The sequence below is a fragment of the Neolamprologus brichardi genome, chromosome 3 (genome assembly GCF_056152115.1).
Source record: "Neolamprologus brichardi isolate AB-2024 chromosome 3, ASM5615211v1, whole genome shotgun sequence".
NCBI classification, from domain to species: domain Eukaryota; kingdom Metazoa; phylum Chordata; class Actinopteri; order Cichliformes; family Cichlidae; genus Neolamprologus; species Neolamprologus brichardi.
In genome coordinates, this window is record NC_142106.1 from 46743025 (window position 1) to 46762120 (window position 19096).

Consider the following 19096-nt stretch of genomic DNA (forward strand, 5'->3'; position numbering starts at 1 on the left):
GCTACAAGCACACTGCTAGCGTGACTGTAAAAATATTCAGTATTCTAACAACTGCTAACGGTATTATAAAAATGCATTTAAGGGTTTCACAATCCAAACTAAATCTGCATAGGAAAAAAACAAACTCAGCCCAAGGTGCAACATTAAATCCTAAAAAAAATGAGAAACGCCCTTTTACAGGGAATACATATATAAACGTTACACTTGACTTTTTTTTAAAGGTGCAGGCAATGTATGTCTAATCTTAAGTACCAACCCCAAAAATGAATAAAATAAATAAAAATGAGTATAGTATAGTACAGATGTATTCCACCTGCAACTCTTCAACAGAGTTATAAAGCCACAAACTCTAGACATCTTTAACCACTGGCCGATATTCTGCTGCTTAAACTTATATTAATGTTCGTGTTGGAGGACTTATTGCGTGTAGATGCAAAGTTATTACCACCATCCAAATACAATGGTGTTTATCTTGGTTGAATTTCTATGTTATTTCTGCCGTACTGAGGGAGTTAACTGGTCGTCTTCCATAACAGGCACCTCCATAGCAACCTGATATGGACTGTTATGATAAGCATAATAGTCCATATATCCATCATCAGAAATCCCGAATGTGTGCTGGAGAATTGAACGCTCTTTAAGGATTTGTGTGTTTCCATTTTTGCTAATTATGCTCATTGGGAGAGGAGTTTTGCCGATGGGATCCAGGGAGTGTGGTTATTTCTCTTGATGGTACAGTGTTTTATATATACACACACACATATTTCTTTTTTATGGGTGTTATAACCATTTCAGCTCCTTTCTTAAGGGAAATGGTCTAAATATGGGCATATAATATGTGCATCCTTGTAAATATCTTGCTAGAGAAATTTCAAGCCTGCCCATATGGAAAAGAAAACTTATAAAAGACTTGCATCAGATTTGGCCTACTTCATATAGTGAATCATGTAAGGCTTTCATGTTTTACTCATGAAAGTGGCCACTTTCATATAATGTTTTAGTATCCAAAACATACAAGTTTCATTTATATAATTTTTCAAGGGATCTCATATCTGTTTAGCTATCACAGCCTTTGTTGATAGTAGCAGATTGATGATTATTTTATTCAAGGGATTTTACTCAAAAGGCTGCAAAGAAACTCATTACAACAAACAGAGAAAGGCCAGTGATTCAGTCACCACAGAGCCTGGGAAAGAACAGGGTCAGTGGTGTAATATAAAAGTAACCTCTTAAGAAAACTGCCTAATTAAGTGCAATCTGTTGGTGATGTATTTGTTATAATATTATGTCATTTTCGCTATATAAACAAGAAAAGTAGATGCAGAGTGGCCTGTCAGGAGACTTCCATAAGCAGCTTTTCAAGTGGCAGCAGTACTCTGCTGCTGATATCTATGCTCCAGTGATTTTGTGCACTTCAAGAGACTATCCGCCACTGTGAAGTGCCCTTACTAAGCATGAATCACTGTATCCTGGCTAACTGCCTGCTCAGACTACTTGCAGTGTAGGAGGCTCTTCCAAATGCAATTTACCAATTGCTGCTCAGGCATTAGTGACTAACCTGAACACAAATGTAACCCACATCTTACAAACTTCTGCTGCTATGTGTTTTGATTCTAATGCAAATGAGCTAAATTACTCTCATCATAAAGAATAAACAATAACTTGCGAGATGGAGCCTTCATCTTGCAGTGTGCGCAACTGTCAGATCAGATATGCATCTACAAGTGCCTACTCATATTCTATCCAAAACAGGACAAAGCAGTGCATTATCTTCCATGTTCTATTTGCTGCAATCCACATGACCGTCTGGGACATCCAATGGCACTTTGACGCCATGTAGACAGGTGTAACTTAAAACCCGAAATGTTCTTCATGGTGTTTTTGGGAAGCAAATGATGAGAGAGGGAAAATCTCTGTCATGAACCTGTGGTATCTAGCCATATCGATAGTACAACCCCAGTTCCAGTTCCCAAACGCTTATTGAGTATTGTTAAAAGGAAAGATGACATAACGCAGTGGTAAACATGCCCCGTCCCAGCTTCTTTGGAATGTGTTGCAGGCATTGCATGCTTTCTGAGACACTGGCCGGGGCCTCCCTTGTTAGCAAGTAAAAGATGTTTGTCTTGTTTTTGTCGTTAACGAGAATAAGTTTCTAAACTGTGGAAACACAGACCCAACAACCTGCATTTCCAGTTCTCCAACCCCAGTGTTTGCGTAACTTCATGTATGTAAGAGAAGACTAGATTCAGGGGAAAGCCCACCGATGGGAGACATTACAACAGACACACATAGGAGAGAGCCAGATTTTAAAATTAATTACCAGTGATTAAATGTAATAGTGGTGTATAAATATTGAGAGAGCTAAAGAAGTGAGTGAAGCAGCCTTAGCAGTGTAACTAAGGGATGGGTTCAAGGCATCCTGTCGAGCCCTAACTACAAGCTTTAGCAAAAACAAATGCTTTAAGACTAGACCTAAAAGGAGAGAGGGGGTGTGTTTCTTAAACTGAGAGCTAGCTCAATAGAAGAGGCAGCTGAAATCTGAATGGCTCCCATTCTAGTGCTCTCAATATGGTACTATCAGCCTTTAAAGGTTAGCCATAGACATATACAGTAGTTAGCTGAGTCTCATCATGCTGTTCAGTGTCTGATTTCTGCTAAGACAGACAGATACCGTCAGTCTGAATCAGGTCTGGAAAGCCTGATGGCCAGACTGTTAGGGCTGATGACACTCATCACTGATTGGCTGACATACAGATTTCCTAGAGAGGCTAACTGGGGGCAACATCCTCTGACAAGAGGATAGGATTGAGCTGGATCTGTCGGTTTAGAACAGGGGTGGGCAATCCCAGGCCTCGAGGGCCGGTGTCCTGCAGGTTTTAGATCTCACCTTAGGTCAACACACCTGAATCACATGATTCGTTCGTTACCAGGCTTCTGGAGAATTTCAGGACATGTTGAGGAGCTAATTTAGCCATTTAAATCAGCTGTGTTGGTTCAAGGACACATCTAAAACCTGCAGGGACACCGGCCCTCAAGGCCTGGAATTGGACACCCCTGGTTTAGAATATGTCACAGTTTCAAGTCTTACACCACAGAAACACAAGAAAAACTCCGCAGTGCATTATGCAGCTGCTCTGTTGACAAGTCTGATGAAGTATGAGGATAAATTTGCTTCCTTAGCAGAGTATCACTAACTGACGCTATCAACTGCATCCTGCTGCATGAGAATTTGTGCCAAATTTAATCTGGAGCAGGTTAAAGTTTGGGTCATGAGCGATCATTGTGATCATAAGCGTTGCTATTTTTCTTTTTGAAAGAGTAGAGAATTCGTGGGAGATGGGAGCTTTTGATTTATCGCACTAAAGGTAATTGCCATGAGTGGTGTCAAAGAATACAGCAGAGAGCGAGTCACCATTAGTGTTAAAACTGATTTACTGGTTTAAAGTAAGCCATCAAATACCAATGGGCAGATTGAGCTTTCAACAAGTGCAATCACATTTTATGCTTTCAGATGATAAATGGAAAAATTACTGCTTCGTGACACAGCTTTATGGACGATAAAAGTAAGATGTATGAACAAGAAACATAGTGGTGGAAGTCGGGGTTGGGATTGTCAGCGTCACACATGGACAGGTCAGTAGTGTTATCGGCCATTCTACTTTAAAAAGGAACAGTCTACTCGACTGTCATTTGTCTGTTTATTTTCGCTTCTTTTTGCAGCAGTAGAATGGCTGAGGATGATAAAGCTCAGGGAGTCTCAGGTGTACCCTGGACAAAGGTTTTATGGCCATCTGCTATGGCCTGATTGTGTCAAAGCCTTGGTTTATTGACTGCAGAATAGACTGTAGAATGAAATAGCACGTCTTTCAGAGATCTACTCCGCTCAGATATACAGAAAATAGAGAAATTGAGTAGAGAAGTTGTGCTGTGGCAAAACTTTACATATATAAGAGAATAGATTTTTAAAAAATATTTGTCTTTGAGTGTTTTTGGTGAGCTGCAAAGTCAGACAAATGCAATTTAACACTCAGTCTTTTGGTGTTACAGCTACCAGAAAGCCGGGGAAAGTGTGAACCTGTTTTGACAGGGAAAGCAAAAAGACAACTGGTCTTGTTATGACAGTGGCAGACGTGTCAACCAGACTGGCCACAAATCACAAAATCATAAAATGACAAGTTGAACTGTCTGCAGAAAGGTGTTAACAGACACATAAAAACCCTAAAAGATCAATCAATCTTTAAACCGCAGGCTTTTAAGGTGGTGGTATTATGTTAAAAGCATCTGCTTGACGTTGCTGTATTAGCTACTTATACACTAATTTTTAACCTTCTTCTAATTTCCTACTTCTAAATTCAGATAAAAGCGAGATTATTGTATTCATTGGAAAAAATCTTAGAAAAATGGTGATCAACCAAATATTTATTTGCTGAAATGCTAGTCTATGCATGTATTACTTATAGTTTGGACCAAGGTTATTATCGTTAACGAAAACTAACGAAATAAGGAAAACTAGAAGTGAAAAAACATTTTCGTTAACGGAAATAAAAATAAAAACAAAAAAAGGAAAATAACTAAAACTGGAATGAGTGTTCACAAAACTAACTAAAACTAACTGAATTTACAGCAAAAATGTGTTTAGTTTTCATTGATGTGTGCGTGTCATACAATAGTCAAGGGTGAAAATGAAGTTTAGTTTCCAGATTTTTTTCTTGCTGTGTCTCATTATGCCAGCAGGTGGCAAGTACGTTAGTCGAGTCGTCTGTGTTGCTGCTCCATCCACACGCAAAATCATGTCAGGAAAAGTCGGGAGCCAGAGTCCAATTTGGGATTACTTTGAATATGACTGTGTTTTGGATAAAGCAAGTGTCTTGTAGTGGAAACAGACAAATTATGAGGGACATTTCTAAAGGGGAAAAAATCCCACAAACCTTAAAGTGCACTTGAAAAGCTCACACAAGAAGGCTAACCTAGCTTACCTTGAGAAGGTAAGGGAGCACACTCAACCCTCATCCCCAGAAAACAGAAGCTAACCCCAGGCAAGGCAGCGTGATGCATCCCGAGACAACAGGACGGGGATATCTACACAACTGTGTGAGTCAATTACCTTCAAAAAGTTTATCAATTCACTTGAACAAAAATTACGAACACCCGGTGCTGCAAGAGTTAATAGTCTCATTGGGGCCAAGATATACATTTTACAGTTGCCTGGTATCAATGGTTGTTCATCTGCCTTTATTTATTTATTTAAAGAACCCATAGGTGGGAATGTGAGTTGTCTGTCTCTGCGTGTTAGCCCTGCGACAGACAGGCGACCTGTCCAGGGTGCAGGGTATGGTAGCTGGAATAGCAACATACCCAAGGATAAGCAGAAGAGAATGACTGATATGATGAAAATGGGATTTTGTTACACTTAATTATTACAAACAACTAAAACTATAACTGAAACTAATCAAAACTAAACTGAAACTAAGGATTTTCAAAAAAATAAAAACTAAACTAAACTAGCAAACAATTGGTAAAAACTAATTAAAACTGATATAAAATTGAAAATCTGAAGTCAAAACTAAATAAAAATAAAAACTAATGAAAATTGCAAAACTATTAAAACCCTGGTTTGGACTACTGTAATTCATTGTTATTATGTTTTTCCAGAATTTCTTTAAAAAGCCCTTAGCTGGTCCAGAAGGATGTAGCAAGAGTACTGGGACTAGAAAGATATTTACTTTTCTCCAGTGGCTACCTATTAAATCCAAAATTAGATTTAAAACCCTTCACCTCTCATAAAATGTCTTGAATAATAAGGTCCCATTTTATCTTAATACACCAACCCACTGCTCTGTTCTTCGTTAGCTTTGTTTGAAGCTATTTATTAGCTTAGTTCTTCTTAGACAGCAGATGTTTCACCAAATGCATTTGAATTCAGAAGAGAAAAGCCTTGAAGGATGCATTTCCTTCTGTCACATATCCATATCATAACGCCTCACCAGCTAACACTTTGAAGATCTTTAGATGGATTTATCATGAATCCATTTCCTCATATCCATTCTCCTGTGCTCTCTATATTTTGGTATTCCATTGCATCAGACATTTGCTTGACACACTCAATTTTTCTTTCCTGAGACGTCAAGCGCTGGGAGCAACCTTGACATATTAGGACATTAAATCTGAATCAGCACCTGTCGCCACCCTAAAGTGCTTCCACATTTCTCTGTTTTCTCAAGCAGATCAAGGAAAATACAATTTCACCCGTAGTGTCTGTCACTGTCACATTCATTCTTGCAGACATTTCCATGTCTACCCTTCTCTCCCCTTTTGTTTTTTTTTTAATATTCCACTCTGGTTTTATAGTAGTTTCCGTTCTTCTGCTGTTATTATTTCAGCTATTTGCCTTCTACCAATTGTCTTGTGTCTGCGGCAACTTGTTTAAGCCTTTGTACTGCATATCAAAAATGAATGTTTCCTCACAGTTATGCTGTTTGACATGAAGACTTGGACATGAAATAACATACGGGTAATATTAATGACTATTTTGTGTCAGTGAAGCCTTGATACTTTCCTGTTAATGTTAAATTGCCAGGACTGAGGGCTACACTGAGTACCACAGATTAAACTTTTTTCATTTTCTCATTCAACTCTTCTCCCCTCTCCTGCTCCCCGTGCTCGTCCATATCTCTTCTCATCAGCTTCCTACTCTGTTTAAAAGTAATTATTCCTCATTAATCTACAATAGCTCTCTACTAGTCTATTAATCCAAAGGTCTTGGTGGTAGACAGTATAAAATGAGCTCTCCTATTAACTCAACATCATTATTCTCAGCATGTAAGCAGCTGACTTTACACTCTAACCCCTTCCCAACCTCTATATTAGCTTTATAAGTGACATATCTTTGCCTCACGACTCCTCCGATTAGTTTTTTTGTTTTTAAGTTGCCTTTTCTTACTTTTTTGTTTTGGCACTAAAAATAGCCAAACTTTGAAGCACTTTTATGATATTTTACTTATGATTCTGTATGTATAGTTTCTATGGCCTGTTGTTAGACTTGGGATTTCAATAACTTCTTAAATAACTGCTTAGAGGTGCAGCCAGTTCAAATGCAGTACCCTAACTGGCTCAGGGTATCTGCGAATGTAAACCTAGGTGAAATATACCTGTATATACTTCATAATTCATAAGAATGTCTTAATGTTTCATTGTGATTGGAGGATTTGTCAGTGCACTCCAGCTAGAGAGAGCTGTACTCCTTGGATCATTTGACATGTGTTTATGTTAAATTAATAAACACATGTAATTTGAGCATTTGACAAAAATGTGTCCATACCTTTAATCTTTAACATCAGATGGAAGATATATGGAAAGAAAAAAGTTCATAACAGATGCTGGGCAAAACAGGGTATTGAGGACAGAAAGCTAGGGGACAAGGGACAGTCAAGGTCCATATGTTGAGTTGTATTTCTGGGCAGAATGCCCACGTCAGCTCTGGCCTTTCATTACACCCTGGCTAATGAAGCACTATAAATGTGTAATAAGAAGGTTTTGGAGGCCTCTGTGTTAAATGGAGAAGTAATACCCAGTACGGTAATAGAGTTGATGTATTCTCCTCTTATTGTGGAGAAGGTGATTATCCAAATGAAGCTGATTTATTTATGGTTTACATTATTTTTTGCTATGATTTGTGGTATGTAAACATATAAGCTTCCCTCATTGGTGCTATATAAATATACCTGAATTGAACTGAATCAAAGTGCTCTTGGCAAAAAGTGTAGATGCATTGTAATGTCATTTTAGGGAGACAATTTTAGGTTTTTAAAGTTATCCTTATCAAATGTTCAGCAGCTAAGGGGATTTCTGCAGATCTCTAACAGAAGTACAGATCTCTTACAGAAGAAGCATCAGTCTAAATGAGTTGCAAAATGTGTTGTGTCTTTATAGAAAGACACAACACATTTTGCTAATGTTTTTATCAACAGAGCATAGGAAATCTTGTGGGACCGAGTTTTCACTCCTGTAGAAATACAAGAATAACGTTATGCACTTGCATTCATTTCAGCTTTAATATCAAGAGTGACCAGATATATTTTCACCCAGCTCTAAAGGCTGGGTAACAACCTGTCTCTTACCTGTCACATGCAAAGCACTTAGACATGTTACTGAATGCCTTCCTAGCAGTTGGATCTGCAGCATCTTTTGATTCTTTGTAAGTAGATTTTCATATGTTGACAGGCACAATGAGGGCAATGAATGTGCATGAACAAATGGTTTAAACAGATTCTCCAAGCACTGTTTATAAAGTGCTGATCATCATCCTTCTTGCTAATTAGAACTTAATGTGACTAGTTAATGTGGTTTTTGCACTTAAACCCAAATTATCCACCCTCTGAGAGGACCTCTGCTCACCAGGCCTAGCAGGCCTTTACTCCATCTACAACTGGGTTTTTGTGATAAGCACAGAGCTCTGCTGCTAGCACAACCATCAGCACGAGATCTTTTCATGTCCTCCAAGCGATCCGGGGGTTAAATATGGCACACAGGCCAACAAGGAAGATGAAAACACTTGCCAGCTCACCACAGAGAAATAGCTCACCCCTGCTATGCCACTCCATTTTCTCCAGCTGTATCAGAGCACTCTGGGAGAGCTGATTGCTGAATGGCTTGGCAGAGCTTCGGGTGTGTGTGTCTTACTGTGTGTGTGAGTGTCTGTCAGTGGTTGATGTCCCACTGCGCAAAGGAGTAAATCCTCTCATCCTTAACCAGGCTGACGTGCTAGCTCATCATTCTCTTTCATCAATTCCTCTTCTTCAAGGCTCCCTCCTGTTGAACCCTCAACCTCCAGCTAAATGCTGTAGCATCTTTCCTCCTGTATGCTTTGCATTGTTTTTGAAGCCTAGAAAGTTGTCTGATGTACACTTGTTTTGTCTTCTGTTTACTCAAACCAGTGCCTTAAACCTTAATTTACCTTGTCTACATAATAGAGGGGAAAATCTCCTGTATTAGTTTTGTTTTTCTTTTCCTTCCTGACAGAAATTTAAGACATTAATTATCCATAAAAGAGTTAAACCCCCTTAAGCTTTGTCAAGTTGAAACCTGCATCATTTGTCAAAACCTGTCACAAACAATCACTTTCACTGTGTTTTGTGAGTGTGTCTGAGCGAGGCTGGAGAAATGATCCAGCTACTGTAACTATCACTCTGGACCGCACATAGCACTCCCTACCTCCTGCTAAAGCTGCCAGATTTAAGGATTGGTCAGGACTTCATCGCTAGCCCAAGGGTGTTTTTACATCACTGTGGCAATGACAGGTTGCCCAGCCGTTTCTGATTTGTCACTTGGCTCAGACCACAGACTGCAAAGTAGCGATATGGTGAACAGAGAACTGATACAATACCTTTAGGACAGTTTGAGAGAATAAGCAGCTGCTTTCCCAGGCATCTTTGCCTACCTCTCATGGGATTATTGCAAAAGGAAAACTATGAAAAAAATTGCTCTTAAATGTTTCCAGACTAACTTGTACCTGTTCTTGTTTTTTTGCCTGCAATTTTGTTAGGTCTTCTGACTATGGCACCACCTACACCAAACTCAACCTGATGCCAGGAACAACCATTGTGGTGACAAGTTTCTATATTTGCCCAACCAACAAGAAAAAGGTCGGTAGTTGCATGCATTTTTTTTCCCGGTTATGTTGTCCATTGTTAATAGTATGAGTTGGAGGTCTAAATGAACACCTGCACAGCCAGATTGTGTAAGAAATCTGAGAAATCTAGTGAAAAATGTGTCATTTGAAACAATTATTCATTTAAGATCCAGAGTTGTCAGATTAAGTTTTACTAAGAATCACTTAGGATCACGATAACGTATATATATATATATAAATATAGTATATGTATGTTTGTGCAGTCACTCAGCAATCACTCAGCCATCCAAATTATTGAATACATGTCACAGGTGTATAAAATCAAGCACCTAGGCTTGCAGACTGCTAGGTCTAGCAAGGTCCATACGGACGTGTATGACTGAATTTGGAGTTAAGAACTTGAATGGCCTGCGCACAGTCCTGACCAACAGAACACCTTTGGGATGAATTAGGCTACGTTCACACTGCAGGTCTTGATGCTTAATTCCGATTTTTTGATCAAATCTGATTTTTTTTGTCTGCTCGTTCACACTACAAATAAAATGTGACAGCAAACGCGCTCTAGTGTGAACGCTCAAAGCGGCCCGCATGCGCAAAAGAAGATATCACACACAACGCGCTCTGTTTAGACCCAGAGCAAACAGTATTGCTTGACTGATGGCCGTTAATATAAAGACTTCGGACTTTACGTTTCCCAATTTAGCTTTAAGTTATTTTGTTATTTACATAATAATGTAGCCTAATAATTATCCTTATTGCTGTTTAAGCGGTGCTTTCAAAGGATAGTTGCAGATTTCTGTCAGAATCTGCAGATTATACAGTACAAATAAAATGTTCACGTTTCTCCAATGTTGTCTTCCCAGCAGTTTCACCGGATGGCCAGGAAGCGTTTGTGATGTCTTATCGGGCGCTTCTCTGGCGCTGATAATTGGCGTCTGTCTTGTGTCAGTGACGTAAAAGACTAATTTAATGCGACATGACCGTTCAAACAGCAGTCGCTTTCTGAAACATCGGATATGTATCAGATTCAGTACCACATACGAAAGTGACCCAGATCGGATTTGAAAATATCGGATTTGTGCCGTTCACACTGTCATACCATGATTGGATATGGGTCGCATAGGGTCAAAAAAATCAGATTTGATGCGCTTTCGCCTGCAGTGTGAACGTAGCCTAAGACTCCAAGAGACTCCGAGCTAGGTCTTCTTGTCCAACATCAGTGTCTGACCTCACAACCTCACAATATACTTCTGGGAGAATGGTCAAAAATTCCCATAAACACACACCTAAACCTTGTGGAAAACCTTCCCAGAAGACCTTGTTTCATGTGAAGGTAGACAAGCAAATATTTTTAGCAGTATAATGTAATTTGTTGACATGGGTTTATTTTAATCCCAAAGATATTAAATGTGCTGCTCACAAAATCACACAAATTAGTCTATAATGAAACTTGTTTTTACATTTCCATCACTTTGAGAGATGGCTCACAAAAACAACTTTTTGCTGTTCTTGTTGAAGCTGCATGCCTCTTATCAGCTTGCACCTTGTTGAAAGACTAAATTCCCTGTTTATGGCTCCATATTTCTTATGTTGTGTGGTTTCAAAATGCAAGATATATAAGTGGTGGATGAATTCACTGGCCTGTCTTTGCACTAAGTTAAGAAGTACTGACTGTAAAAGCATTCTTGAAGTTGTCTACTTTCACCATCATATTACCTGTTTTGTGCTATTCTATGTTAGCTAGCTTGTGAGCTTGCAGGTAGAGTTGAAGTGCTCATTTCTGTTTAGTTTGGTGTGTACGCACGGTGTAGGTCACTGTGCAGAGTTTGACTAGTGATCTAATGTTTGGAATGAGATTCGGCACATCAGCATGAAGACACATAACTAGGAAACCGATTATTTATTTACATAATGAGTGTAAAAGAAAAGCTGATTCTAACAAGTTAAAGATTTAGTGAGTTAAAGGTCTAAAGGTTTAGAGCACTAAAACACAAACTTGGGAACCAAACCAAACTTTAGATATATATAGTGCTTGTAAGATCTCTTTTCAGAGGATGGTTGTTTAGGTTGCAAAGTTTTGAGACAAAGTAGATACAGAGACAGAGCATCAGATATTACGACTTAACCACAAATACACTATAGGGACAGTAAGTGTTAAGCCATCCCTCATAATATTTAAATGCAGGTGTTTCCAGTATCATTACCACAGGTCTATAAAATCAAGTGGCTATCCATGCATTTTACCATTACAAACATTTTGGAGAAAGTGGGTCATTTTAAAGAGCTCACTATTTTCTACTGTGAATCTAATTTGATGCAACAATCACTTTGTAAAATTTCTTTCCTCTTATTTTATAATCACCTGTAAGTAGTCAACGCCCTCAATAACAATGCCTCCATAACAATAGTTTCAAACCTCCTCTTGTATTATAATCAGCACACAAATTGTGCACTGGGAGCTTCATGGCACGGGTTTCTGTGGCTGAGCAGCTCATGTAGGTGTTATGCATAGTTGGCCTATGACATTTGTCCTATCCGGTCGTTAAGTGATGACGTGACGAATCCCACTTCCGGGCCTAAAGTAGTCTGCGTTTAATATGGCGTTTGTGTTGTTAACATGTTTAATGTTTTGTATTTTCTTCTATTTAATCTCAAAAAGCTCCTAAAACCGTCAGTGATCACTGTTGACCTCCCTCGGCTTTTATTACCGCTAATCCTTTATTTAAGCTCAGTTTTAAAACCTTAGGATGTAACTACAGCCCAGCCCATGCAGCAGTATATGAATGACTAACCTCGTATTGTGGATGGATTATCTCAGTTGTTCTCCTGCTGAAGTTTGGTCCTTTTACAGCATCCTGCCATGCGATTACATTTGTTCCTGACCACCGAGAACACTCACGTTAACTTTTATCGAGTGGAAAAAAAGTTAGCTTGTTTATATTATGCTAACATAGCTGTGTCGCTAGCGGTCACGTAGCACATCAATTTAAACCAGCTAGCCAAAATTCAGTAAACCTACAAACGTCACCGCTGTTTAGTTTTCTGTCTTCATTTATGTTGGAAGTGATAGCAGAGCTGTACGTTTTAATTTGTTTCCAAAACCCCGCAGTCAGGACATGCTATATTGTATTTAGATAGAAGCTAGCAAGCTAACTTCCTGCTAACTTCTAACTCCGTTAAATGTCATAAATTGCGTTTTCATGGATGCGTGGATATTAAACTCAATTGTTACACCTGGTAGAGCAGAACGCTGATCATTTTATTAAAGATGAAAGACTTTAGACAGTTTTTCAGCTCTCAGAAATGCCATAGTGATCGTTTGATATATGGACCTGCAGCGGAGTTTAGGCCCAGACACGGCTAGTGACGTCAGACTTAACGACCGGATATTGTATGAGTCATGCAATTCTTCAGTTGTCGTAATGTAAGCAAAGAGCCTTTACAGAGGGGATCATATTGATTCATATTGGATGAAAGGATGGGGTGATAAATTATTAGCTTACAACACAAAGCAAAAACATAAATATCTGCTTATTAATGGTCTGTGTCAGACTCATAAAATTAGATTTTTCTCACCAAGACTTAAACACAAACTTCTTGTACAGTGTATACCATTCAGCAGGCTTTGATATTTGTCAGATAAGTCTGTTATAATGCTCCAAGAAGCACTAACAGCACAAGCATAGCAAACATGGTGGTGTCCAGTTATGTGCCTTGAATCAGTGAGGTTAGCCTGGAAACTTTGATTGATTTTGCCTTTGTCAGCATAATTCTCAATCAGTGTGTTTGATACGTGTGCATTGGATTGACTGTTTTCATCTGGAGGCTACATAATTAGTAAAACTCGATGCACATCATATTGTCACAAATACACATTGAAACTGGGAAACATTTTCCTGTTGTTCTCAAACTATCCGGATCTAGGTATCCATCTGAAGCCAAGCACTCAACTTGTGGTATGGATGGCATTTTGAGCCCATGTTGAACCCATGTTTATTATTGATCTTTTCTCATAAAGACTCATACCTTATAAAGCTCCATATTCCCAGTTCAAAAACAGAAGCTTTCTAGTCGTAGGTTTGTACTTTCAAGCTGAATCCCTGATGACATCATTAGAGTTATTTTTATTGTTCCTTCAGACCGTCAGAAGACTACATTGTGATTCTCATGTGAAGTAAACTGAGCCTTGTGTCTGAAAGTGGTGCGATTCTTTAGGGATTGTGATTATGATTTCATTTTATCGCATGGAAGCTGTACATGCTTCACACCAATATACCATTCAGACCAAGGTGGTCTATTTTTAGAATTGGTTATACAATATGTGATGCACTGTTTAGCATGAGACTTTGGGATACATTAAGAAAATATAAAAATGATTCAAAATACAGAAAAAATCCTCCTAGGATGCTGAGAATTATTGTGTTTAATAGATAAAATAAAACCCAGCAGACAAAAAACTTGAGAGATATAATGATACACACATTATAATCATGACTAACTTTATTTACTACATACTGTTATGTATGTAGTACATGAGTTTAAATTGCATGGAGGCCAATCTTGTTTTGGTATTCTATACACAGTTTTTCAGTCCACGGGCAGCTTAGAACTTAAGTGAATTTCCGAACCTCCAATAAGCTCAAGTGAGAGCCAAAAGGTCCAGTAGGTGACTTACACTCAGATACAACTGCCAACTGTGGAGGCCTGTCTAATTGGTGGGCGTTATTGCTGGGGTCCAGGGTTCTTCCAATCAGTGAAGGGATGGAAGGAGATTAGCTGTAGTCACATTTCTCACTTTCTGGTCTAGTCCTTACTCCAACTGTCTGCACAGGATCTGACATCTCATCTATTTCACTAACACACACACACACACACACACACACACACACACACATCCACAAAATAGAAGAGGGCCAGACAGAATGAGAGCATTTAATTGCACAGGGATGAAGTCATCTTCATTTCCCTTAGGGACAGAAAGACAGACGAGGGAATAAGAATGACTGGCAGTAAGAGTGTGTGGTGTCACAGTAAGATGTCTGGTAATGTGCACGGGCTCAAACTGCTGCTTAAACACACCTCCAGGCCTGACAAGAGGGGGTGATAGAAGCCCAGCTTAAGCACTGGTTTCTGGAATCATTGTGTGTGGGTATATATGTGGTGTTGTTGCAAGATGTTTGATGCATGATCATCAGATGAATATTATTAAGCAGATTTCTTTCCTTCCATCTTTTTTAGCATCCAATTAGTGAGTGATCAAACACGCAAGGTGCCCCCAAACACAAATAAAAACACACACACACTTTGATCAATACTGCTAATCACATCAGAAAACAGCAAACAACCTGGTCTGTAAGCTCTGTGTGGGGATTACACAGAGTGAAGGGATCACATAGAAGAGGTGTGTGAGGGGTCTTGGGTAATCAATACGACTTGAGGCAATTAGAAAGAGGGGAGTTTTCAGACGGAGACAATGTCATCCTGTCTTTCTCTCTTTCCCTGTCTTCATTGAGAGCTCCATTAAATATCCGCTCAAGGCCCTTTGTAGAAGAGGGCTCCCAAAGACCCCTGACACGTTTCAACACCAGTAGAGTTGTAAATAAACTTTGAGACTAGAAGCTCAACTCACTATCCCTTAGCAATTTTCTGCCGTCTCCAGGGGGCTGTCAGCTACTCAAGTGTTTGCAGAAGGTCATTTCCTTGTTGTTGACTATTAGCTTACACTTACAAGTATAAGCTAACACTGAATTTAAACCCAAAAGCTTCTTTCTAGAGGTACTTATCAACTGGATCCCTGCCAGCACATCTTTACATTGCAGAAGGATTTCACTTGCAGACTTCAAAATCATCTCTGGCAACTTGTTTTTAATATGACTGCGTACATTACACATATTTAGCTATTTTATTGTTTTATGTATTTTTTTTTATTATTGTTGTAATTTTAATATGTTTGTCTGAAACAGGTCTATCTTGTGAATGAGACATTGGGTCTCAATTACAAGAGAGACCTGTATAAATAGAGGTTAAATTTAAAAAAAAAAAAGACTGCCCAGTTAATATGTAAAAATTGTAATGTAAGTTACGATTTTCACTTTCGACAAACAACAAAACGGGATAAAATTATTGTTTTTTTGATTTAATGTTTTCCATAAAACTCTTGGGTATACTGTTATTTATAGTTTTGCATTTCCCCCCTTATCTAAAAAAAAACTCACTCGCTGTTTAGTTTTATTCAAAGAGTCTTTGGTCAAAAACTATAACACTTGCACTTGTTATGTAGTTAAACCAGTGGAATGATTTGTCTTCATAATTAATCCAGTCTGCTTTCAGGAGCATTCGTTTTCTGACTCTTGCCCTGTATACACAGCAATGTGGGCATGTTGCTATACCTTTCAATCTGCACTCACAGACATCCCAACAAGGACCTACTTGAAATACGCTTAATAGCAAAAAATGAACATCAGTCAGGTCATAATTCTCCAGCAGCGAAACTCTCTCGTTCTTTTTTTTTTTTACATTTATGTGGTATTGGCCCAGCAACTGTAGCTGTTGATTATCACAGCTGTGCTTCGTGAGGTAAAGAGAGCCACCCACAAGTCATAAGGTAAGTTATTCAATCAATGATTCCACTACTGTACATATTGAAGTATCCTTGGGCAAGATCTTAAAACCTGAAGTTGTCCTCTATGCATCTGCTGGGGCAACTCGGGCATTGCATGGCCTGCTGGCCACATCTGGCCAATTAGAAAATTGTAAAATTAGGTTTCAGATGTAAATGAGTATACACCATGTATGTCCCATTTCATCTGATAATCATAACCTTAACACCACTTACTGTTTTATGCGATGATGAAGGGAATCAGACAAATCGCTTTGTTGCTTTTATTTTGAAGGTGATTGCTGTTTCCTTTTCAAATTTACATGCATACATGTTTGCAAGAGAATGCTTGTAATGCAGAATGGACTGTTTACTGAGGTCAGAGGTTAAGCCGTGTCATTGCTTTCTGGAAAGCAGGTTGCGGTGTTTAAGGATTACAGTTTTTATTACCATTGTGAGACTAAACATACGGAAAAATGTTGCTGAAACAGACTTTGATAGCAAAGCTGCAAAAGCAACAAGAACTTTTTACCAAGCTTTACACATCCAGGAATGGAACAGTTATGATCAGCTTTGAGCTTTCCCACAAAATTTTAAAAAATGGTCAGCAGTTCGATGATGTGTTTGATGGACTCATTCTCTCTCCAGGCAAATCTTAATAAGACAGATCGAGGACATTGAAGGAAATCAGAGTTTCAGTTTAAAGTTAACATCACTGCTGGATTTTTATTTTTCTCTCACAAAGGACAAAAATTCGCAGTGATAAAGTTCAACAAATCCAGACGTATATCTTCAGTCTCAATCACCTCTCTGGTGCCCTTAGCAGTACAACATAACATATTGTTTTTGCAGAATTTCTGTCTTTTAACTTTATGCAAACTGCTATTGCTATTTGGCTTGTAGTGTAAGTATTTCATCTGTAGTTTTTTCTGTTTTAACTTGCACAGTGACAGAACTTAGTCTGTTTTGAGCTTGAACAAGTGCGTTAAAGTCAGGTTCACATTAACATTTTGTACACTTATGTTTTTAGGAATGCTGATTAAATGGCGATAAAATGTTGGTGCTTTTAGCAAGTCTAGCTCACATTTCCATTGCTTAATTATAACTACTAATCTGCTCTTAACAGTAGCAGTTTATAAGGGGATAAAATATTGAGCAGAACTGAATTCAGCTTATTGCTGTGGCACTACACAAAAGTTCCAGTTTCTCAAGTGGCCCCTTTGAAAAATTAGTCACCCACCCTTGCACTGTGCAGGGGTGTGTAAAATGCTAGATTACAAAAGAAAATGTGTATGAATGTGTGTGTGGTTGGGCAAGTGAGGCTTGTAGAGTGCTCAATTGGAGTTGAAAAACCCTCAACAGTTAGATAATCTTCTACAAGCAGCGATTTACTGATAGTGGGGAGGAAAACTACCCTTCTAGCAGGAATAGGCCTTGCCAGAACAAGGCTCAGGGACAGGTAGCTAACAGCTGTGAGCAGTTAAAGGTGAGAGGAAAGAGAAGACAGAAAAGAGGTGCATAGAGAGACAAATATAGTAATATTTGTAGTTATCTCTGATTGTCAGGACAAGTCACACTAAGTGTTACGTCCCGGTCTTGGGGTACAGGAGCGCAACATAAGGGTTAAAAGGAAGGTGACCCCACCCTGGTCCCCAAAGCCATACCCAGAACCCAATTTACAAGTTAAGGGTGATTTTATTGTTACCAAACTGAAAGGTTTAACTCCGGGGTGAACACAGGCCAACATAACAAACAAAACCAGCTTATTCCAAAAAGGGAGGTGCTACCCAAAACCTGAGTGAAACAAAAACCAGACAAAAGACAAGCGCTACCCCTAACGTCCTTATTGAATAAACAAGAGAAAACAGTACAGGAAATAATAAGGCACCTAACCCCTTCTGCTTCAGTGCCTATCATACCGTGTACATTATAACATACCATAATAGACCCATTTATGTAATATACTTACATATCTATATTATTGCTAATATATATTTGTAATATATCTATATCATGTCTAAAGCACTTCTGGATGGATGCAAACTGCATTTCGTTGCCTTGTACCTGTGACATGTGCAATGACAATAAAGTTGAATTCTATTCTATTCTATTCTATTTACAAGTGAAACGTATCTGCAAACTATAGACAAAATGTAGCAATTCGTGGGAAACACACAGGCGAATGTCACAGAGGGTTTGGAGGCCAAGGACAGGTCTCCTGCTGCTGTCAGTCGCTGCAGAGGGACAACTACTGGAGAGGGTTTTTAAAACAGCCACTTGACCATGGGAACCAATCAGCAGCTGCCAGCTCCCTAATCAGGAAGGAAGACATTTAAAGGCCCAGAACAAAATCCAGCCACCATGACTGAAATTATGGCCAGGGCCATGACACTAAGTTCAAACTAGGCTTCTGAAATTCAAACTCAGTAACTCCAGATCAGAATGAACCAAGTTTAAAAGATTGATGTTTTGGTAAATCTGGCTGGTGTTATCACGTGTACACACAATATGCTTTTTGCATCACTGTATTGTATTTTATTTGACTTTAATAAATGATCTACACTTTTAAATATTGTGCCTTATCTAATTGTAAACATGATCTTTAGTTTAGTCATCAGTAACAGCATTGTTAAAACAACTAGTGCGGAAGAGAGATATAAATTATAAATTCTTTCATTTTCTTTAGTCAAAGGTTTTCATTTATTCATGTTTTGTTTAGGTGCCCTATCTGTTTAAGTGCATATGAATAGTTAAGTAGGGACCAGTAAAGCACAGGTGCCAATTTAATCCTGCAATAGTCTTGACGCATTATGTCGAAATTTTATTTATATTTTGGGAAAAATTAAAGAAAAAAAGGAAATACAACCAAT

The 19096-nt window shown here is 38.6% G+C and overlaps 1 protein-coding gene across 5 annotated transcripts in view; it reads left to right on the forward strand.

The window, feature by feature from the left end:
• Positions 1 to 19096, forward strand: part of sorcs2 (sortilin-related VPS10 domain containing receptor 2) — a 375253-nt gene that overhangs the window by 141582 nt on the left and 214575 nt on the right. For 4 of the 5 annotated variants that reach the window (XM_087837752.1, XM_087837753.1, XM_087837754.1 and 1 more), the window contains one exon: positions 9542 to 9641. In XM_087837752.1, the coding sequence (XP_087693878.1) occupies positions 9542 to 9641 (100 nt within the window). Of the gene's footprint in view, positions 1 to 4753; positions 5092 to 9541; positions 9642 to 19096 lie in introns of those variants that run through there. The other variant, XM_087837756.1, reaches the window with a different exon arrangement.